The sequence below is a fragment of the Mirounga leonina genome, unplaced genomic scaffold, assembly GCF_011800145.1.
Source record: "Mirounga leonina isolate KUSES-001 unplaced genomic scaffold, KU_Mleo_1.0 Mir_173, whole genome shotgun sequence".
Taxonomy (NCBI): domain Eukaryota; kingdom Metazoa; phylum Chordata; class Mammalia; order Carnivora; family Phocidae; genus Mirounga; species Mirounga leonina.
Window position 1 is genome coordinate 62,579,367 of NW_023270447.1, and position 23,547 is coordinate 62,602,913.

Sequence of the window (23,547 nt, forward strand, 5' to 3'; positions counted from 1 at the left end):
ACTATGTGCAGGTTATTTAACAGGAGAATCCTACAAAACCTTAAAGACCAGATTTTCTCCTTCTACTTGTTGTCAAAGTCAGTAATACCCGAAAGAACTTTCTGTGATGATGGAAATGTTTTGCATCTGTGCTGTCCAGTGTAGTAGTCACTAGCCACATGTGGCTACGGAGCAGTTGAAATGTGGCTCCTGCAACTGAAGACCTAAATTTTTAATTTTGCTTAATTATAATCAAAGTTAAAAAGCTTGTGTGGCTGGTGGCTACTGTGCTGGACAGTTCAGTTCTAGATCATAGAAAAGTAGGAAAACATGCAGGTTCTTTTTATGAAGCAGGTAGAATTTTGATACCTAAGTCTGATTTAAGTTACACACACATACATACAATTTCATGTATGAATATTGCTATTAAAAATCTTAAAATATTAGGAATTAGAATTCAACATATTTATAACAATAATTTGTCAAAGCAAAGTAGTGGGTTTTTTTCTGTGAATGAAAAGAAGATTTAACTTTAGAAAAATCACCTGGATATGCACATGCAAGAGAATGAAGCTGGACCTTACCTCCACACTAGATAAAAAAATTCACTCCAACTGGATGATAGTCCTAAATGTTGGAGCTACAACTATAAAACTACTGGGGGGAAATATAGGGGAAAAGCTTCATGATACTGGAATTGGCAATGATTTCTTGGAAATGACACCAAAAGCACAGGCAACAAAAAGAAAAAAAAAATAGTTAACTTGGACTACATCACGTGAAAAACTTGCTCATCAATGGACAATATTAACAGTGAAAAGAGAACTCACGGGATGGGAGAAAATATTTGCAAATCATGTATCTGATAAGAGGTTAATACCTAGAATATTTTTTAAAAATTCCTTCAACTCAACAATAAAAAACAACCAGATTTAAAAATGAGCAAAGGACTTGAATAGACATTTCTCTAAATGGCCAATAAACACATGAAAAGATGCACAACATCACTAATCATTAGGAAAATACAAATCAAAACCACACTGAGATACCATTTCACACCCATTAAGGTGGCTGTTATCAAATAGAAAATAAGAAGTATTGGTGAGGATGTGGAGAAATTGGAATCTTTGTGCACTATTGATGAGGATATAAAATGGTGCAGCCACTATGGAAAACAATATGGCGTTTCTTCAAAAACTGAAAAATAGAATTACCATATGATACAGCATTTCCGCTTTTGGGTATATAGACAAAACAATTAAAAGCAGGGACTCAAGCAGATATTTGTATACCTATGTTCAGAAGCATTATTCACAATAGCAAGAAGATTGAAGAAACCCAAATGTCTATCAGTGGAAGAATGGCTAAACAAAATGTAGCATATGCATACAATGGAGTATTATTGAACCTTTTTAAAAAGGAAAGAGATTCTGACCCATGCTACAGTGTAGATGAATCTTGAAGACATTATGCTAAGTGAAATAAGCCAGTCACAAAAGGACAAACTGTATGATCCCACTTAAACGAGATACCTAATTTAGGTAAATTCATAGAGACAGAAAATAGAATGGTGGTTGCTAGGAGCTGGTGGGGAGGGAGGAATGGCAAATTATTGTTTAACAGGTACAGAGTTCACTTGGGGAAGATGAAGAAGTTCTGGAGATGGATGGTGGTGATGGTTGCACAACAGTGTGAATGTACTTAATGCCACTTACTTTTGAGAAAGAGAAGGGGAAATATGTGTACACACACATGCACATTTTATACATGAAATTACATATTTTATATACTTAGTTTTATAAGAAGAAACACAGGAGTGTTAAACCAGAAAATAATGAAAAGGTCACCTATTGGGAGTGTCTGGGAGTAGGGTAGAAAGTATAGCAATGAGAGTGAGACTTCTCTGAGAATACTCTTTTATATTCTCTTAACTTCTGTGTTATGTAACTATTTTACTCAAAAAATAAAATGAAACCAGAAAAACAAATCATAACACAAAATTGATTACAAACAGCAACAAACTGAACTGTTTATCAAATGGATATCATAACAACATTGAAAAAAAGAATTAATTCAAATAACTTCGACACAGAACCTTCAGAGTATACCCTTAATGGGACATATTCCAAAGAAAAAAATGGAACTTCAAATAAATTCTGATGTTTTCTTAATCTTAGTGATTTTACCTTAATCATCTGAAGCTATTTTGCATACATTGAAGATAGAGCAAATGAGTAAATAAGGTACAAATATGGGATGGGGGAAGATGAAGAACCTTGTAATACAGAATTTGAATGGGAGGTATCTATATGAACTCTTAACTTAAAAAATATATATAATTTTATATATACTTGTACTATAATTATATAAGCCCTATTCGTTGAAAAGGTCTAGAAGTAATGACACCTCAGTACCAATGTGGTTTCTAAATCCCACTCTTCACTAGAAGGAATCATGGCTCCTTGGAGAAATGGCTGATTTCAAGACTGAGCAGAAGAGAAAATATAAGATGAATTTGGAACATTATATTATGCCAGAAAGAAAAGAATTCTCAAAGAATGATGGGGACACATCAGAAGGACAGGAGCCAGCTTGAAGGGGCTCTGACCAGCCAAAATTGGAACAATATAAATATCAGAAAAATAATGAAAACAAAAGAACAATGGTATTGGCATCCATGGGTCCCTAGTGTACAAAAACAAAAAAATTTTAGAGTTGCAGGGAAAGGTCTAATTACAGAATGCCAGCTAATAAATATAGAAAGAATGATAGAAAATTACCATTTTGCAACCACCATTTCAGTTGGTTCAGGCAGGGATAATCAATGAATGCTAAAACCATTGGGTAAAAAAGCTTATCGGAGAACAGGATATTCACATAATCTCAGTGTTTTTCCCCACTGATTACCTATTAATTACAAAGGGAAATTATAATGAAGATATCCGTCAGTCACTCCTTAACAAGTGATCAAATTTAGTATCATCAATAATTAGGTAAACTGACATTACGTGCTTCTTAAAGTAATGAAGTGAGAAGTATTCAAATCACTTGTATTTTTGTCAAAACTGTTTAGTATGAATGTAATCATAAGGAAACAATCAGAAAGAAATCGAAGTTGTGGGATATTCTATCAAACAGCTAGCCCACACTCTTCTTCAAAAATACCAGCTTCATGAAAAAAAAAACAAAAGGCAACAGGACTGTTCTAGATTAAAGGAGCCTAAAGGAACATGACAACCAAATGCAATATGTAATTCTCGATCAGCTCCTGTATTTAAAAAATTAAACAGCTATAAAGGACACTTTGGGGACAATTGAGGATATTTTGAATTAAATTTCTTGGGTATGACAGTATTACTGTTTTAAAAGAGAATGTCCTTGTTCTGAGGACAAATGTACTGATGTATTTAGGGGTGAAGTGTCACTGTGTCTCTGACTTCCTCATAGTTCAGAGGAAAAACTGTGTGTAGATAGATGGAAAGCAAATACGGTGAAATGTTACTAGTTGTTGAATTTAGGTGAAGGGTACATAGTTGTTCATGTACTGTTTTTGCTACTTTTCTCTAGGTTTAAGATTTTTCAAAATAAAAAGTTTAAATAAATTATGTATATAATTATACATATATATGTGTGTGTGTTCATGTTCCCCAGGCCTCCTCTGGACCTCTCCCCAGAGTTGCTGAATCAGAATCTCTAGGTAATGGGGCTTGGGATTCTGCATGGTAAAATGACTCTCCCGAGACTCTAACAAAATTGGTCTATATTTGGGAAACATTGCCCTAGAAGAGCATTCTTCTGTAAAATCTTGTATGATGTGTGTGTGTGTGTGCGCGTGTGCGTGTGTGTGTGTGCTGTTCACAAAGGGAACATTCATATTCCCTTGCAGAGTCCTCCGGGGGAAAAGGTGGAAAGGTAGAATGATCCTCAGATGACATTATTAACTCAATGCTGCCAACCTTTTCCTCACACTCCCTTGTTTTACTGACCTATTCTACTCAAGACTGATTATTTCTTCTAAACAAGACTATTTGGATCACTAGTTCTCAAACTTGGCTGCCAGTTAGAATCACCCAGAGACCTCTTAAAAATTTCAGTGCCTAGGCCTTACCTCAGATCAGTTAAATCAGAATTTATGATTCTGGGTGGGACCAGTGTAGTCTTTAATGCTCCCTCAGGGGATTCCAATGTCCACGTTTGAGAGTCCCTGGTCTAAAACAGAAGCTGGCTTCTGGTGAGGGCCCTAGTCAAGTGTGTCAGGATCCCAGGACACAGTGCCTAGTCAGCAAACGTGGTCACATGCTCTGGGGTCTATGTGGTACCTTGACTTGAAAGGAACTCTTTGTATATTCCTGTCACTGATCAGTCTTTCCACTTGCTAAGTAGCCTCCAGGGCCTGTCAATAGAAAGGGGGTTTTAAAAAGATACACATCTCATTTTGTGATCACAGAACTTGAACTCTATTAAAACCTCTGGGGTGGTCAACCCAAAAATTTGGAAGTTACTTTAACCAAACCCCCCCTCTTCTCTACAGCAAGGACCCTGCCAGACCTATGTACACATATACCTATCTCAAGATGAGTCACAACCCCCACCCCCAGTTAAATCAATCTGAATTAACTTGTGTTTGCGAGTGTATATGGGAATGTACCACCGATATGGGGATAGAGACCTATCAGAACTAAACGGAATCCAGACTTCCCAGATAGTCAGGGCAGATACTCCTTCCTCAGGGAAGACAGTGTGGTCGGCACCTCTCTGCCCGTTTCACTTCTCCTTTCTTTCATGTGTGGGGTAAAATTGTGATCGTCCACTTAACCCCAGTCTGGAAGCACGGCTTTAGGTCAGTGTCACCATCTGACAAATACAGAAATAAGGAAAGGGAAGTAAGTTGTCCAGGGTTGTACAGTGAGTTCGTGGCATATTTCTGCACATGAATTTGTAGATGTACATATATGTGAAGCTCCTCTGGGAGAAGAGAATGAGTTGGGAATCATCTTGACAGCCATAGAGTCTAATAACTTCACAAGGCTTGGAATTATTAGATGCGACAATGGCAGAGTAGGGAGTGGAGCCCACAGCCACGTGGTTCCTGGGGTGAGTGCTGTTCTGTTACTCGCCACCAGAGGGCATGAACTTTGATTAAATCCTAGACCTGGCTGATCTGCATCTAAGTCCAGAGCTTCTTCAGGTCAAGGTTGGTTTAAACAGCTGGATCCTAACTTATTCAGTAGTCCCATTGTCTTGGGAATATCTGGAAGCTCCTTATAACTGGTTCTTTATAAATATTTTTTAAAAGAAATCCTAAGTAAGCACAGAACATTTGCAGCGTGCCTGGGTTTAGAATTAAAGAGATCTGGCTTTGTCATATTAGCTCAGCCACTTACAAGTTTAGTTATGTGGCCACTGGTGAGTTGCTCTTCCTTGACTTTTAACCTTGAATTTCAATTGCCTCACCTGCCAGATCATTCATAAACTCTGCCACACCTGGTTTTTGTGGGTATTAAATGGAATAACATGGTAAAGTACGCATCGATTCTTGGTACCTGTTTACTAAGTGGGGATTTTTCCTTTGTTCAATAAAAACTCTCATGGAGTTTATATTTTAGTTGGAAAAGACATACACACTACAAAGAAAAAAGAAAGAAAATCCAGACAATGATAAGGGCTAAGGACAAATGAAAGGGAGCAAGATTTAGGTAAGATGGTCTAGGAATGCCTCTCTGAGGAGATGATATTTCAGCAAAGAACTAACAAAGATTTGAGAAAGGGAAGGGTGTTTGAGGCAGAAGGACACAGCTTGATGTGTTTGAGAAACAGAAAGATCAGTGAATGGGGGGCAGAGGAGTGACAGGAGATGAGTTATAAGAAGTAAGCAAGTTCCATACCATGTAAGCCTTGTTAATATACCTGAAGACCATAGACTTCTTTTGTGTTGTGGGATGTAAGCATAACAGTGATGTGATCTGATTTATATTTAAAAACACACACACACACACAAACATATCATTCTGGCTGTTATGTGGAGAATAGACAGTAGGGAGGCAAAAGTAGAGGCAGAGAGTGTAGCTAGAAGGCTGTTGGAATATTCTAGGCAGAGTGTGACTGGGCCTTAGATCAGGGGTGGTCCTTGGTGGGTGAGAAATCTTGAGTGGCGAGAGATGGTTTGAAGATCCACATGCTGTCAAGCCTTGCTGACTAATTGTATTTGAGGGGTGCTAGAAAGGAAGGAATCAGAGGTGACTTTTAGGCCTTTTGGTCTGAGTCACCTGGGTTTAAATAAATGGTACCATTTAGTGAGCTGAAATGACTGGAGAAAAGAGCAAGTTGGGGTGGGCAGCAAATCCAGAGTTCTGCTTGAAATGTACTCATTTTGAGACCTCTTAGCATCCAAGTAGACTTGCAGAACAAGGCAGTTGGAAATACGAGCATGAAACTCGGGCAGAGGTTTGAGCTGGGGATATAAATCGTCAGTCCTATTTTCCAAGAGACTGGAGACCAAGAAGAAGAGAACGAGGGCCGAGCACGCAGGTGCTCCCATTTTCAGAGGTTAGGATTTCTGACCCACCTGTTCTTTTCCTCCCAAGCACCCCAGGCCATTGTTTAATTCGAGGAGATCCTCAGATTACTCTTTTTATTCTTCTTCTCTTCCCTCTTACACAAATTTATGACCCAAGCTCCTTTTACCGGTAAAAACAGTATGGTAGGGCTGAGTGATGAAATATTTGAAGACGTTAATGTGCTGACTGATAATGAAGGTTCTGGAGACAGAGGAATTGGGCTTAAATCCTGCCTCTGCTGTTTACTAGCATAGTTGGATATTTTACTTCATTTCTCTGAGCTCAGCCTTTCCATCTGTAATGGCTAGCATTTATCTAATGCTTGTTATATACGAGGCTGCGTTTTAAGTCTTTCACATGTCTTAACCTATTTTAATCCTTAGAACAATCCATTGACATAGTTACCATTTTTATCCCACTTTATTGTTAAAGAAACTAAAGCCAGAGAGAGTTTTTGTAATTTGCCATAAGTTACACATCAGGTAAGTGGCAGAGCTAGATTTGAATCGAGGCAGCCTGGTTCCTGAACCAGGGCTCCTTTTCTCGTATCTAATTCACAGAGTTGTAATAATGATTAAATGAGGTAACCCACTTAGAGTGCATATAGCATATAGAGCCTGGCACAGCATATGTTTGGAAGGCAGCATAGTATAGATAGTATAGTGAAAGAGAACCAGATGAAGAGTCCTAGGGCTCCAGCCTGATTCTACAAGAGCAACTTATGTGACCACACATAAGTGTCTTAGCCTCTCTCGACTTCAGTTTTGTAATCTGCAACATAAAATCTTTGTACTATATGGTCTCTGAGGGCCCTTTCCATGTTGAAGTGCTATCTGTGACTGCCCAAGACAGATTATGGATACATTTGAATTTGGAGGGGGGTCCCACATCACCTTAGGGGTTGGGGAATAATGTCCCTCAGTAATTCCTTGGGTTGGTAACATTTCTGTGTTGCCCTGCTACTCTTGAAGGAACTTGCTAGGAGGTAGTGAAACAGAATAGTTAAGAACCATGAGGTCTGGCTTGAGACCATCATATATTGCAATCTTCATCACTTACTACCCTGAACAAGGTATTTATCTTGAGTTTCCATTTCATCTTCTGCAAACAAAGGATAATAATAGTACATACCTCGTGGTGTTATTTCAGATATCCAGAAAGAAATTGCATGTGAAGAATTTAATACATAATAAGCAGTCAATATGAATTAGCTATTATAATATTATAAGTGTTCCTAGAGCTGAGAGGACTTTTTTTTTTTTTTAGCTCTTCAAGTTCCAGGTGAGATAGAAGCTCCGGAGTAACCCATTCCTAAAAAAATGGAATTGGTAATTACATGGCAAGGCACTTGTTGGGAACTAAGGACATGAATCTGAGTGCTCTGATCCTGCAGTCATTCCTCGTACTCCTCCCTTTTATCAAGGTATAGCAAGCATTTCCCTAGAACAGTTGTGCCTTGCCTCGCCTTGCCCGGAGGTTTAGTGGACAATTCACTGCACATCTGCTCTAGGTCTGACTTGCATCAGCCCTTGTCTGACCTCAGGAGAGTTTTTTCCTCACACACAGACCAGGCCTGAATTTCTGAAGAAATTTAATTAATTCTTTTTTTTTTTTTTTTTTTACCCTGATCAAAGGAAAGTGGTAGTCAAGACTCCTTTGGCTGTGAGTACAAAAACTCAACTCAAACCAGGTTAAAGGAGGGGAATGGAGGAAGCAGGAATTACTGACTCCGTATGGCCAAGAAGTTAAGGCCTGCTGCTGAGTGTATTTGGACACAGGGTTTTAAACACTCTCATGGCTCCCCATCCCTTGCTCTACCTTGGCTTTATTCTCAGTTATGTTCTCCATATAGCAGTGCCAAACCTACAAACATCCTTCTAGGCATGATCTCAGGAAAAGAAAGACTCTCCTCCAACATGCCTATCATGTCATTAAACAGTTGCCCCAGCTTGGGACATACATACACACTCTTGGTGGGGGGAGTCTGATGCCTGCAAATGGCATCATATTCTGTTCCATGGCCAGGTTGGTACAGTCACACGATAGACACCCCCACTGAAGCACATAGAATTTTTCCAGAAGGAAAAAAGACGAGGCAAGCAAAAAAGTAAAACAATAGCAGTTTTAGGTGAAGTAATGGGAACATCCACATCGCTGTCACCATTGTTGATATAAATGAGCTGTCCCAGGACCTCTCCTGACCTTGGGGAGCTCAGCTTAGCCTAGCCAGCTTTGAGACACAAAGTTTCCATCATATGGGGTGGTAACTCTCTTATTTCCATTTTCTTCTCTCTTCATGTCCTCCCCCTTAATTATAGTTATTAATTAATACTTAACCCCCAAAGCTGATTCTTCCTTTTTCATTTTACCTGCACACTGATAGTTTAGCATAATCCACAGTGTGGACTGAAGGGTCCGATTGCCTGGGTTTCAATTCTTTCTCATTTGCTCACTTCGAAATCTTAAGTTTACTTTATACCTCTCTTCTCATCTATAAAATGGAGATGATATCTACCTCCCTGGTTTGTCTTGAGGAGTAGTAGATGGTCTGTGGAAAGTGATCGGCACAGTGTCACATACATAGTAAAGTCCTCAGGAATAATAGTTGTTGTTACTTCCAGCTCTGCAGCTTTGATGCAGCCTGTCTGTTGTTTTGTCAGGAATGGGAAGCTGAGGTTGATGGGGAGACTATTAAAAAGCACTAGTTTTGAGTATCTCAGGATAGTTGAAGCCAAATAGAAGGAAGCATTCAAAGTTCTATTTGGAAGACTGAACTACAATAACAATCTTATTTTTACAATTTATTAAATGGTACATTCTTACTGCTTCTACTTGCTGAACGACAGTGGACAATCTCTCTAGGCTTCTTTTTACTCTTTTGGAAAATGTGTATTTTGGGAGAGGATTATCCCTTCCATCTTCATCATTGTCTGATCCTTAATTGTTTAAGTAAAAATGAGTATCAGAAAGTGTTTTGTACTGTATGTGTGTGAGAGAGAGAGAGAGAGAAAGGAAGAGAAAGTGAGACAGAGAGAAATAGTGAGTTAGTTTATATTGAAATAAACCAAAAAGATTTACTTGTATATTGGATGTATCAGTTGACATATTTGGTTTCTTCTTAAGAGATTATCCTATTCCCTTTCACACTCTGCTGTCTAGATCATTTCTAAGTATTGGTTAATCCTACCTCACATCTATCTTGGACTTTTCAAGGAAAGCTTTTTAGACCTTATAATATATATTTTATAATACTTGTCATAGAGTCAGAAAAGTTGGTTGGGGACTTCGTCCCACTGCTTACTCTGCAACATTACATTGGGCACGTTACGTTCCCTCTCCTGTGCCTCATTTCCTCGGCTGTCTAATGAGGCATTTCTTCTATTTAACCTTTAAGTCCTTTCCTAACAGTCTGTGATTCTGTAACTATCACAGCATAGGTTGTGGCAGGAGTAGCTGGATTCCCAAGGGAAAACTTGATATCACCACTCCCTTTTGAAACATATTTTTTATCTGTTGCCCATTATGTTTGCTGCAGGATTTCGGCTGAATGCCTCCTCTTGGCCCATGTTCCTTTTGAAGACACTAAATGGAGCAGAGATGGCTCCCATCAGGATTTTCCACAAGGTATGGTGTCCTTCAGATATCACCACTTGCTTAAGTTCAAATGCTTACATTCTTTGATTTACCAAGCCCCTGATGTCTACTTTATATTTATGGCCTGAGGATGCCTTCTCAGAAACTAGTTCAGAGGGAGGATTTTTAGTATCTTAGGAAGCAGCAACTGCCTCTGGAGGAAATTTCACTATAAGTCAGGATTCCTGGGTTTTGGGTCCCAGCTCTGCCAATAATAAGCAGTGTCCTTTTGTCCTCACCTGTAAGTGGGATTCTGTCTCACAGGGTTGTCAAGAAGCTAAAATGTATTTATCAGAAAAACACATAAAATATAACATAAATCTAAAGGAGCTGTTCTCATCCTAGATCTTTGAATTCCCTAAGGTCCATATGCTAAACAAAGAGAAAGGAAGGAGACTATTTTTTGAATGTCTACAGTATGTTTAGAGTTGATATACACCATCTCATTTAATATCCACAGTTAACTTTCTGAAGCAACAATTACAATTTCCATTTAATAGTTGAGGAAACAAATACTTTTGAATAAAGAACTTGCCCAAGATCACATGGCTAGTAAGTGGTGGAAGAGGGATGTAAAACCTGTATCCATTCTTCCTTGTTTCTTAAGGCATGAAGCAATCAGTCTGCTGTCAGCTGAATTCTTTAATGAGGTAAAGGAGACTGAATTAGAGTTGCCTATGCTGCTAGTTAAGTCTAAACCCTAAGAGCACTACATGGTTCCCAGAATATAGTGTACTGGGCATCTTAAAAACCCTTTCACTACAGAATATATCAAAATGGTGGGCTGGTGGGGGAGGGAGACCAACAAATACTCTTTTACATGCTTTGCCAAGCTACCAGAAAGTTAGAAAACTCTCCAGAGGCCAGAATGAAGAAGGACATCCAGTGTTAAGTGTATATGGTGCACCTGTAAATGCCTTAAGGGACATTGCCAGTCTTACTTTCTAGGGATCTTGTCTTTTAACAGCCACAGTAGGATAGATGAGCACTTGGGCCCATGCAAGGCAGGGAAACGGGCCTGAGACTGCCACGTAGACAACCAGATCAGGTCCCTCAACTGGTTACTCCTTCTTAGAAAGACTGTTAACACCGGTGAGGAAAGTCTCTGGGTTCTAGGGAGGGGTGAAAATGGAGTCACTTTCTCCAATAAAGCGGTCTTCGCCCATGTAGGTCCATGATTCAGATATAGTGCCTGTGTTGTCTGGGAACTTCAGAGCTATATGGAGATATTTCTGAGTGCCTGCAGAGGCAAACCCAGAGCCTCTCCAGATGGTTTGGTTGCTTTCAACCGAATGTCATAGACGTCCCAAAAGTGAAGCACCACTGAAGATGAGTGTTCATTTCAGAATTTCAGAGCCCTCAAAAACTCTCAAAACAAATCCAACATGATGGGACATCGGTAGACCCAACAAACAGTAAGGCTATAACCCAATGGCTTTCAGATAATAGAAACACCAGATAGAGATTATAAATTAAGTATTTAAAAATGATTAAAGAACGAAAAGAAGGACTTTAAAACTTGAGAGAAGTACAAAACCCTATTTCTGAAAATATTGAAAAAAACAAATTGAACATCTAGAAATGAAACTTAATGATTAAAAGAACAAATTAATGAGTAGGTATATAAGAAACTAGGACTTAAAGAATTAACTGAAAGACAGGTATAAGGACTTTCCCCAGAGCGCAGTGCAGAGAGATAAAGAACTGGAAAATATTAAAGAGAAGAGACAGGAGAGTAACATTAGAAGGTCCAATATATGCTGAATATGAACTTCAGAAAGATTAATTAGAAAGAATAGAGAATAAGGGTATTCAAGAAGATATTAGCAGAATTTTCCGGAGTTGTGTAATAAAGACAAATACATACCTTAAAACATCATGGTATGATTGAAGTCCAAAGGAAAGATCTGAACAAGTAATCACACAGAACACCTTCCAAAGGATTACAGGTAGGCTGGCAGCACATTTCCAGACAGAAGCAGTACCAACCAAAAGATAATAGAACAGTATCTTCCAAGTACTGAGAAAAAATTGTTGTCTACCTACAATTTTATATCTAGCCATATTATTATTTCAGAATGAATGTAAAATCAAGACATTTCCAAACAAACTATACAAGTAGTTACTAACATAGACGCTGAAAAAACAACTGAAAATACATTTTCAGGAAGAAGATAATTGAACCCAGAAAGTAAGAATGAAGAAGTAATGGTGAGGAAAGATTGCTTAACATGTGGGTAAAGCTAATCAAGCAGTGCCTATAACCATATAAACTAAGTATAATAACAATGTGGAACTGAATTATCAAACACTTATTAACTCAGGAGTAGGTAAAATAGTCTAAGGTCCTTATATTGCTTGGGACTATACATAAAGACGAGTTTAGATTTAATTATGTCAACTATCCAGTTACAAATCTTAAGGGGATGATCCACTGAAAGACTATAAATAGAATGGTTAACGTCTGAATCAATGGAACAGTGGGAAGGGAAGAAAATTCAATTGATTGTAAAGGGGAAAAAGGAACCTGGAAAAATCAAGTTACATAGAAAGTAAGCAATATGATAACTGTAATAAATTTAAATATGTCGGTTATCACAAAAATGAGCTTAAACTCATCAGTTCAGACATACAATTAGATTGTTTTTAAATCTAACTACGTGCTGTTTACAAGAGACACTGCTGCAATATGACACTAAAATGTTGGAAGGAAAAGCAAAGATAACACTAGGCAAATCTTCATCAAAATAAAGCCAGTGCTAACCATACTGACATTAGGCAAGGAGACTTTGTTGCTGAAAGACATTCTAAAGAGGCCACTATCTAATGATAAAAGAGTACATGCTCCTGAAAAACATTGCCTCAAATATGAAAGCAGAATTTGATAGAATTTGGACAAATTGGAAAATCTACAATTGCTACGGGATATTTTAGTACATGTCTCTCAGTAATTGATAAATCAAGCAGACAAGGAAATTGACATACGAATCAGCATAAGCTACTTAGTATTAAATCAGCTGATCAGTTTTAAAAAATCAGTTGCATTTCTATTTAATAGCAACAAGTGGCTTGAAAAATAAAATTTTAAAAGATAGCACTTAGGATAGCAATAAAATTATAATATGCCTAGAAAAATGTTAGTAAAAAGCATGAGATATTTATAGAGAAAATTTAAAAATTCATATTAAAGAAGGAATCTGCATTAAAGAATGCTTAATAAATGGAAAATACTATCATGTTCATGGATGAGAAGGCTAAATATCGTTTATACAAAGGTTATTTCTTCCTAAATTAATCTATAAATTCCCTGGGATTCCAGTCAAAATCCAAATAAGGGTTTTGTGTGGACTTGAAAAGCTGATTCTATGAAACCAGCTTTCATATGAAAGATCATATGAAATTCATGTGAAAGATCAAGGAGAAAGAATAGCCAAAGCCATACTAAAAAATGACAAAGTAGGGGACTTTTTCTACCAGATATCCATTTAATAGGATGGTGTTACTGGTGCAGGATCAGAGTGTAAGACCAGGGAAAGAACAGACTGTACAACACTTTTGGGGAACTTTATCTTTGCAACTACATTGCAAATCCACACTGCTGGAGAGAGTGTGCAATGCTACAACCACTTAGGAGGGCAATTTGACAATATTAATAAAGCATAAGATGTATATACCTCTCCTATAACCCAGAAATTCTACTCTTGCATATGTACCCTAAAGTAACCCTCCCACGTGTGCGCAAAGGAACAGGTGCAAGAATGGTCATTAAAACTCTTGAAATAGTGAACAATTAGAAATGACCTTAAATGTCTGTCAAAAGAGAATGAATACAATGAATCGTGGATCACCACATCAAAAACTAATGATGTATTGTATGGTGATTAGCATAACATAATAAAATAAAATTTAAAAAAAAATTAAGAGAATGAATAAGTAGTGATATACACATATACTGGAATACTGTTAGCACTTGAAATGGATTGGAGCTGGATTTACCAATGTAGGTAAATTTCAAGAACACAATGTTAACGACAAAAAAGTTGTAGAATACGTACGGTATAATACCATTTATATAAAATTTTAAAGTATGCAAATGGATATGAATATATATAGTAAAATATGAAAACGTGCATGAGGAATGGGCACAAAAGGGATTCAACTTTGTTACCTTTTATTTCTTAAAAAAAAAGTCTGAATCAAAAATGGTAAAATGTTAGGACTTAAGAAGTAATACTTTGGTACCCTTTGAAATTCGTTTAAAACAAAGACTAACCTTCATTATAAATCTTATAGAGCAGCTGCTCACTTAGTCACCATCCAAATTTGGTAGCGGTCTTTTGGCCCACAGCATCCTCTGTCTTTGCATCGAGGTCTGCATATTTCTGTTTCTCATCTAGGAACCACCATCGCCTTCCCACAACTTCTTCAAAATGGGAATGAAGCTAGAAGCTGTGGACAGGAAGAACCCTCATTTCATTTGCCCAGCCACTATTGGGGAGGTGCGGGGCTCAGAGGTGCTTGTCACCTTTGACGGGTGGCGAGGGGCCTTTGACTACTGGTGCCGCTTCGACTCCCGGGACATCTTCCCTGTGGGCTGGTGCTCCTTGACCGGAGACAACCTACAGCCGCCTGGCACGAAAGGTAAAGGCTCATCTGTGAGCTCTTGAAATCAGGACCCAAGTTGGGAAGGGGGATTGCCTGGATCTGCCACGGGCGGTGTCTCTTCGATAAACCTCACTAGTAGGCAACTGAGGTAAAAACCAAAGTCTACCTGAGAGTAATCAGAAACAATAAGAGTTAAATGTCAAAGGAAGCTAGATGTGGAGTTTGGGATAAAGTAAAAGTTCCTGGCTCTCAATATCCTGGTTTATTCTCAGGCACCTAGCCTCTCCTCTCTGTCACTTTGGTTCCTGACCTGGTTCGGAGTTTGAGTAGTATCATCTTGGGGTGCACCTCTGTGTCAGGACTCAGGGGCTTTGTATATGAGCTGGAGTAGCACCATGTCATCAGAACACTTGAGAAGCACTGTAGCACAACGGGAAAAGCATGAGCTCGGCATCAAGACAGACGTAGGTTTGAGTCCCAGCTCTGCCTTTTTTTACCAGCCGCGTGGCTTTGGGCAGTTAGTTCACCTCTCTAAACCCCAAATTCCTCGTCCGCAAGCGAACACCTGCTTCATAAAGTTATTGTGAGGAATAAGTGACATGACATGGGTAAAATGCTTACATAAAATCTGGCAAATAGCCAGTGCTAAACAAATGTTTTTATTATATTGCTGCTATTATTATGGTTATTATATGCTATATTATATTTATTACAATTACTATATAATGTATATTATATTATGCCACATTATTATTATTATGCTATCATTATAAAAATAACTACTCCCAGTGGAAGAGTATATATAAAATACTGGAAGAGTACCACAGAGTAGCTGAACAGTAAATTATATTTCTAATGATGATGATGTTGGACATCATCCAGGATAGAGTTTGAGATAGCTGCATCTCATCCCTGATGTCTAAAAGTACTAGTTAATCTGAGGAGCTAGAAAGCCACCCTTTGTATTGTCTGTCAGTCTCTCTTCTTTTTTTTTAAAGATTTTATTTATTTATTTGTCAGAGAGAGACACAGCGAGAGAGGGAACACAAGCAGGGGGAGTGGGAGAGGGAGAAGCAGGCTCCCCGCAGAGCAGGGAGCCCGATGCGGGACTCGATCCCAGGACCCTGGGATCATGACCCGAGCTGAAGGCAGTCGCTTAACCAACTGAGCCACCCAGGCGCCCTGTCAGTCTCTTTTCTAAACCTCTGTCAATTTCACCCGTTCAGGGCGCCCAATATTTATTGAGCACTTAATTGTGAGCCAAGCTGAGAATACAGCAGTTACAAAGATGAAAAACATTTCAGCCCTCCTGGAACTTTTGTTCTAGTGGGATGAGATGGTTGATAAGCACTGAAATCAAGAAATAAACAAGGTGATTTCCGATCGTCAGTTTCTCCTCAGGAATCAAGTATGATGAAGCAGTGGCAGTGGAGGAGTGATCGTGAAGGGAGTTTTTGTTTAATAGCTTTATTGAAGTGTAATTGAAGTGAAACAAATGGCACATATTTAAAGTATGCCATTTGAAAAGTTTCAATATATATGTACATCCATGAAGCCATAACCATAGTCAAGATAATGAGCATATCCATCATGCCCAAAAGTTTCCTTGTTCCTCTTGGTGGAAGGGGGAGATTCTTTAGATACAGTTTCTTTTTAGGAAAATTTGTCTGAAAGGGTGACATTTGAATTGAATGACAAGAAAGAGAATTTCAAGCAGGGAGGGGACACACATACCGTGGTGCTGAGACATGAATGAACGAATGTGTTTCAGGGGCAGAGAGAAGCCTGCTCCTACTGGAATGCACTGTGCGAGGAGGAAAGTGGCAAAACCCGGTAGGACCCCAAAAGCCAGAGTGAGACTTTGGATGTTATTCTAAACATAGTGGGGAATCGTTAGAGGGCACTCTGTAGGGGAGTGACAAGATCTGGTTTACTTTTAAAAAGTCACTTGCACTTGTATCCAGAATTCAACTCAACAATGAAAAAGACAACCCAGTTAAAAAATGGGCAAAGAGTTTGAATAGACATTTCTCCAAAGAAGATATATAAAAGGCCAATAAGCACTGGAAAAGCTCCTCTACATCATTAGCCATTAGGGAAGTGCAAGTCAAAGCCACAAGGAGATACCACTTCACACCCGTGGGTATGGTATCATCAAAAGGCAGTAACAAGTATTGGCGAGAATGTGGAGGAATTGGAGCTCTCAGACATTGCTAGTGAGATGGTGAAATGGTGTAGCCACTTTGGAAACAGTTTGGAAGTTACTCAAAATGTTAAACATGGAGTTACCTGTGACCTAGCAATACCACTCATGGGTATACACCTAAGAGAATAGAAAACCTTTCCACAGAAAACCGTATCATGAATGTTCATGGCAGCATTATTCATAGTAGCCAAGAAGTCCAAGTAGCCCAAGTATCCACCATGTGACCAACAGACAAAATGTGGTATCTCCATATGAAATACTGTTTGGCATTAAAAAGGAATGAAGTCCCGAAATAATGCTGTACCACAGATATACCTTGAAAAACCTTATTCTAAGAGAAAAAAAGCCAATTACAAAAGACCCCACACGGCATGACTGCATTTGTATGGGATGTCCAGAAGAGGCAGAAACACAGAGACAAAAGTCAATTAGTGGTTGCCGGTGACTTGGGGGAGAGGGGAAATGGGAAGTGACTTTGATGAGTGCAGGCATGGTAAATATCTTCTAAAATTAGATAGGGATGGTGTCTGCCATTCTGTATATCTACTAAAAACACTGAATTGTACGCTGTAAGAGGGCGAATCTTATGGTATGTGAAGTATCTATCAATAAAGCTGTTGTTTAAAAAATCACTCGGGCTGCTTATGGAGAATGGGTGGCGCCGTGGAAACTGGACAAGGAAGAGCTGAGGGTTGCTGGGATGAAGTGTGCAGCCCTGAGGTGGAGAGCCCTTGAGGTGGGGGCAGGGCGGCGGGGAGACACACTTCTGGCCTCAGCAAAGTGCTCCTCCTCTCTGTGCTGCAAGAAACAAGTGCCTGGGGTTGCTGGGAGAACTCCATGGCCGTCCCTCCGCGAGCCTGTGAGGCAGTGTCTCTGGGGAAGCCGCAGGAAGAGACGTGCCTCGTGCCTCGGACGTAGTGGCGGAGTCGTTGTTGTTTCCTGGAGGCAAACTGGATAACCCTCAGTGCTCCAGGCTGTGGTCAGTGAGTAGGTTGATTTTCTCACTTTCTTGCCTAGAGAATTGTGTTATTTTGATTGGTAAATCTCTTTGAGCCGTTAGGCCATCTTGAGAGCCAGAAGAGCTGGGCGTCTTCGTGGGCGGGCATTCCTTTCTGACTCTGCACCCTGCTGATGAGAAATACGGCTCACTCTGTGGTTGACGCTTCCAGAGGTGTTTGCTGACTGTTTTTCATCCTCTTCTGCGTGTCCGTGGATAGCTCCGATTGGTAACAGAAGGTGACCAGAAGGACCAGGCTCAGAAGGTGAAGAGAGACCTTCTTCCAGTTGGCATTTCCAGAGTGGGTCGTTGGGTCATCATTCCAGCAGCCAGGGCTCCTCCGATGACCCCCTCGCCCTCCCCCACCCCATACCCTCAGTAGGTTCTGTAGTGTAGCCTTCAGTAACAGCAGAACTTGAGCCACCTCAGTGTCCTGGCTAGGGAGCAAGTGATCCAATGTGGAAAAAATGCGGTTACTCAATTCATTTCTCAAAACAAGATGTTCTGTCTGTGTAAGCCTGTTCTCTTTCTAATCATACTGTCTCCTCCTCCCTTCCTACCTTCTGGTCAGTAGTGGGCAAGTGTTAAAAAACTCAGAGTAACATGAGATAGTTTCTTGCTGGCAATGAGTAGGAAAAAATAACCAATTTTATTTAATGTTCTTTTACATGCATTATTTCATTTTATATTCCTGGTAACTTTGAACCAGCTATAATTATTCTCAGATACATTTTATTCATGAGAAAAGTGAAGTCCAGAGGATTAAGTGACTTAGTTCTCTTGATATCTGAGTCTAGAGGGAGAAGTCATGGAGCTCTTCCAGTAGAGACAGCTGTTACGGCCATTTAGAGCCATATTGCCTTCACACGTCTCCCCTGTACTCTCCCATTCTCCTTCAGGCTTTCTTCAAAGCTTCACTTGAGACCCTGGACTTTGGCTTCCGGATCCTGATAGGAAATAGGAAAGAAGCCGTGCTATATATGATGAGAGCTTTGAAATGGGGTCTCATTCCAACTGGGCCACAAACTTGTGTTATGTCTTTGAGCAGGTGATTCCTAATGTGAGAGGTTGAACTAGGTGACCCTTGAGGGCCCTCCCACCCTATGATCCTGTCCGTTTCTGCTCTTGGGGATGGGTAACAAGTGACTCCTGTGACTATCTCTGGCTTGATTCCAGGTCCAGCTCACCTACCACCTTGCTCTGCCCCCCACCTGCCTAGGGCTCTGCCTCTTTCTGACTCCTGCATGCCGGCTGTTTCTCCTTAGCTAAGAAGTAGTATCCTTTTTAGAGCTTCTGAACTCCTGGGGCCCAGCCAGCTCTCATAAGCAGCAAATACCAAGCTTGCAACTAATCCAGGGTACTTGGTTATAAAAGGCAGAAACTTTTTTTTTTTTTTTTTTTGTAAACGCCTCGCTTTTTTTGTGTGTGACTTAACATAAAACTGAAACAGAAGCAAGCTTTACTTTTTAAATTTTAAAAAACAGGGGCACCTGGGGGGCTCAGCTGGTTAAGCATCTGCCTTCGGCTCAGGTCATGATCCCAGGGTCCTGGGATGGAGCCCCACATCGGGCTCCTTGCTCAGCGGGGAGCCTGTTTCTCCCTCTCCCACTGCTGCTCCCCCTGCTTGTGCTCTCTCTTGCTATCTTTCTCTCCCTGTCAAATAAATAAATAAAATCTTTTTTTTTTTAAAGATTTATTTATTTATTTGAGAGAGTGAGAATGAGAGAGAGTACATGAGAGGGGGGAGGGTCAGAGGGAGAAGCAGGCTCCTCGCTGAGCAGGGAGCCCGATGCGGGACTCGATCCCGGGACTCCAGGATCATGACCTGAGCCGAAGGCAGTTGCTTAACCAACTGAGCCACCCAGGCGCCCCAATAAATAAAATCTTTAAAAAAAATTTTTAAAAACAAAGAGTTCAGTCTACTTGGCATGACTATAATGCTTAATTAGGCTTTTCACCATCATAACCACCCACCTAACTCCCCCTCCCACTGATTTCAAGCTTGGCGAGCCCATTTTAGATTATAGCTTAGCTTCCTATGCAGTTTTACAATAGGAAGAGAACATGAGATACAAGCTATTTCATCTTTACATTTTTATTATAAATTAATATATTGCTATCTGGATTATACTTCAGTCTCTTGTGACTTCACAAAGTGTAAACTGGGTCTGGCTGTTCTCTATATTGCTGATACAAATATGGGAATCCAGGAGAGGTGCTGCCCTTGAGCACACCTGTTGGGGTGAAAGGTCAGCCAGGCCTCCTCTGTCCTTTCATTCCACCCTGTGACATCATATAAAGAGAACACTTCAAAAGCTGACTCAGTGCTGTGGTTGAGGTACAGGAATTACTCTGGTCTAGAGAATAAGAATTTGATGCTTAAAAACAAAACTTTCAGAATGTCTCTTCCAGTTGTTTCTGTGAAGCATTTAAAAAGTATTTCCCATACTTTATGGATGGCCTCTTCATCTTGTAAAACTACATAGGTAACTATACTATAGTCACTTTGGAACTCTGGGTCAGAACAATGGTTGGTTAAATTGTAATCCTAAACTATGCAGGGAAAGGCAAGAATAACAGGTAGGGTAGAGGCAAGAATAACACAACCCAGGCTACACTGTAGGTCACAGCATGTAAGTCAGCTGATAAGCTGATTTTCTTCAGCCATCCATCCATTCATTCAAGTTCTGTCAAGTCACAGCTGAATTCTAGTCACTGGCATAATTGATGGAGCTTCTCCCTTTAGAGTTTAGTTTGGGGAGCATATAGACAAATAGAGAATTTTAGCTTTGAAGGTATAAAATACAGAAGGGACCATAATCTAGTTTGGAGGATGGAAGGTGGAGGTCAGAAGAGGCTTCCAAAGGAAGTGACATCTAAGCTGAAACCGGAAGAATGGGGAGATAGAGGAAAAATTCTAGCTAGCAGTGGAAACAGAGGAGTGGAGGCCCAAGATTTAAAAAAAAAAAAATGTGTTGAGGACCTAAAAAAATGTTTAAACAACTAGATTGCAGAGTGTAAAGAGAGGAATAGAAAGAGGAAAGGCTGGGCAAGTAACACAGGAAGTGCACATCTCCCCTTTTAGACTGTTCTAAAGATCGGGGTCTTTGTCCTAAAAGCAATGAGAGCCATTGAATGGACTTTCATTAGTAGAGTCACAGGTCAGATTTGTGTTCTAGAAGAGCCATTCTGGTAGCAATGAGAGGACAGGTGGCTTCCAGAAGCTGGAGGCAGAGATGTCCGTTAACAAGCTGTTACAATATTCCAGTGAAAGAATTGAAGCAGTGACATTGTGGTGAAAAGGACAAAAAGATTGGGGGGCATATTCTTGAATAAAAAGCCAAAATGTGAGTTCTTACAGTTCAACTCCTGTTGCAACTATTTTCTTTATATAACAAATAGTTACCCCTACAACACGTAAAATACTGCTAGTTTTTCAGTATAAGCATTAGTGAGAGAGCTAAAATTCCTCTTTTTGTTTTGTCTAGGAAGTTAGGATTCATTACTGCTTGGAGTCCTTGTTATATGGACTAATTTATTAATTTCATCTTTATATCCTACCCCAGCACTTCGCTCAATAATAATCTGTTGAGTGAAATAGATCATGCTATGTATTCTGATTCCATTTCTATTCAACATCTAAAGCCATTATTCACTTAATTACAAAAGTGAGAGTACTACTCTCATTTTAACAGCAGATTAAAATCTATTTAATGTTCTGTTTTTTTAAATTTGGGAAATCTTATGACCAAAAGTAAGAGTGGCAAGGGGCGCCTGGGTGGCTCAGTCAGTTAAGTGACCAGCTCTTGAGTTCAGCTCAGGTCATGATCTTGGGGTCATGGGATGGAGCCCCATGTCAGGCTCTGTGCTGGGCGTGGAGCCTTCTTAAGATTCTCTCTCTCCCTCTCTCCCTCCCCTGCCCCACTTGCTCACTCTCTCTCTCTTAAAAAAAAAAAAAAGGGTAAGAGTGGCAAAGGGCACTCATCTCCAGAAACATTTGTATGGCTCTACACCTGCCTTTCCACCCAACTTCTTTTGCTACTAAGCCACGGCAAACAGGAGAATGTCCTCTCTCTAGGAAACTTCTGGCAGTTGATATGTCCTGCTAGTCAGGTGTGTTCACTAACCATGTCAGAAAAGGTGCAGGCACACGGATTAATAAACAAAGCAAATTCTTTGGTACCTTTAATGAGGACAGCCTCTGGGCTCTTTGGCTGTTTTCCTTTTTACCCTCTCAGATATTCTGGTTCCAGGCCTTGCCTTTCTTTAATATACCATTTCCTACCCGCACACGCTTGCATGCATGCACACACAATCCCTGTCATTATTCCAGCTTTGGCCTTGTACTCGACTCACACCAAGCTCTGGCCTTTATTCGTCCGTGTGTCCGGCAGTTATAGAACAGCCTTTCAGTAATGCTGGACTCAGTGGAGGCTAGGGAGAAGTGCCCACTTCCCAGGTTGATCGAGTAATTGAAATGAGAGACTGGGCGTGCACGTGCCCGGCACCAAGTAGCACATGGCAGATGCCCACCGTGTGCTAGTTCTGTCTGCATTGAGATGCCTGGATGTCCCAAGAAAAGGGAGCTATGCACAGAAGCATTTAAATGCTCTATTTTGGTCAGAAAAAATACACATACTTAGGAGATGAGGTTTGTGCAGTGAACCAGTACTCCCGTAACTGGCTTTCTTGTGATTATATGCTTATGGTACACAAAAAGAAATAGGAAAAGGGGGAAATGACATGTGTGACACTAGATTAGGAAGCAGGGATCGGGATTCTCCCTCTGATTCTAATTATATCTGCCTAAGGGGCAGAAAAGTCCTGCCTCGTGCCCCTCCTCCAGCTTCCTGGAGCTGCTCCTTGGCTCTGCCCACTTTCCTGGCCTTCACCAGCCACAGATGCCTGAGAATGGTAGCAAATTTTTGGCCCATGTGATGAAACAGCTGGTATCTCTCAGACTCCTGCAAATAGTTAGATGTGACTTAAGCACCTCATAGATTTGACCGCACCTGCTGTTGTCTTCAGAATTCTTAGACCCGTGTAGTTTTCTTTGGCAAGCTTTTATTACAGCACCCACTGTGTGCCAATGTCAACTTGCAGAATCCCCTATTTTAAATAAGTGTATGTGGTTTTTAAGAAAGCCGTACTGGATACCAGTAATATAAACCCTCTATAATTACATTCTCTCCTTTAATTAAAGAGATGATTTTTTTTTTTTGAGGACATATCACAGTTCTAATCTCAATAATGACTTACTAAGTAGGAAAGACATAAGCATTCGAGTATATCAGGAAGATGAGGAAAACTTGGCAAACTCTTAAACAGAGCAAAGAAAAAACAAGATTTTGAGGGTGCAACGGCAGGAAGGCAGGGGTTTGATGATAAGCTCTCGGGATTCATTGTCTCACGCTAAGGACAGCTGGAACGTGCTCATGCGATGGACGGTGTGGCTGAGGAGTGTGTGCTTCATCACAGTGTGCTCCATGCTGCCTCTCGGAGGGTCCTGGGTTTCACCAGACCCGTTCGCAGATCTTCTGAAAACACATAGCCCTCCACTTGCAGAAACT

General features: G+C 40.1%; 1 protein-coding gene across 8 annotated transcripts in view; it reads left to right on the forward strand.

Moving 5' to 3' along the window:
- Positions 1-23,547, forward strand: part of SCMH1 (Scm polycomb group protein homolog 1) — a 176,458-nt gene that overhangs the window by 81,305 nt on the left and 71,606 nt on the right. For 6 of the 8 annotated variants that reach the window (XM_035018865.1, XM_035018866.1, XM_035018863.1 and 3 more), the window contains 2 exons: positions 10,072-10,160; positions 14,567-14,810. In XM_035018865.1, coding sequence (XP_034874756.1) covers positions 10,072-10,160; positions 14,567-14,810 — 333 coding nt within the window. The other 2 variants (XM_035018869.1, XM_035018870.1) reach the window with 2 other exon arrangements.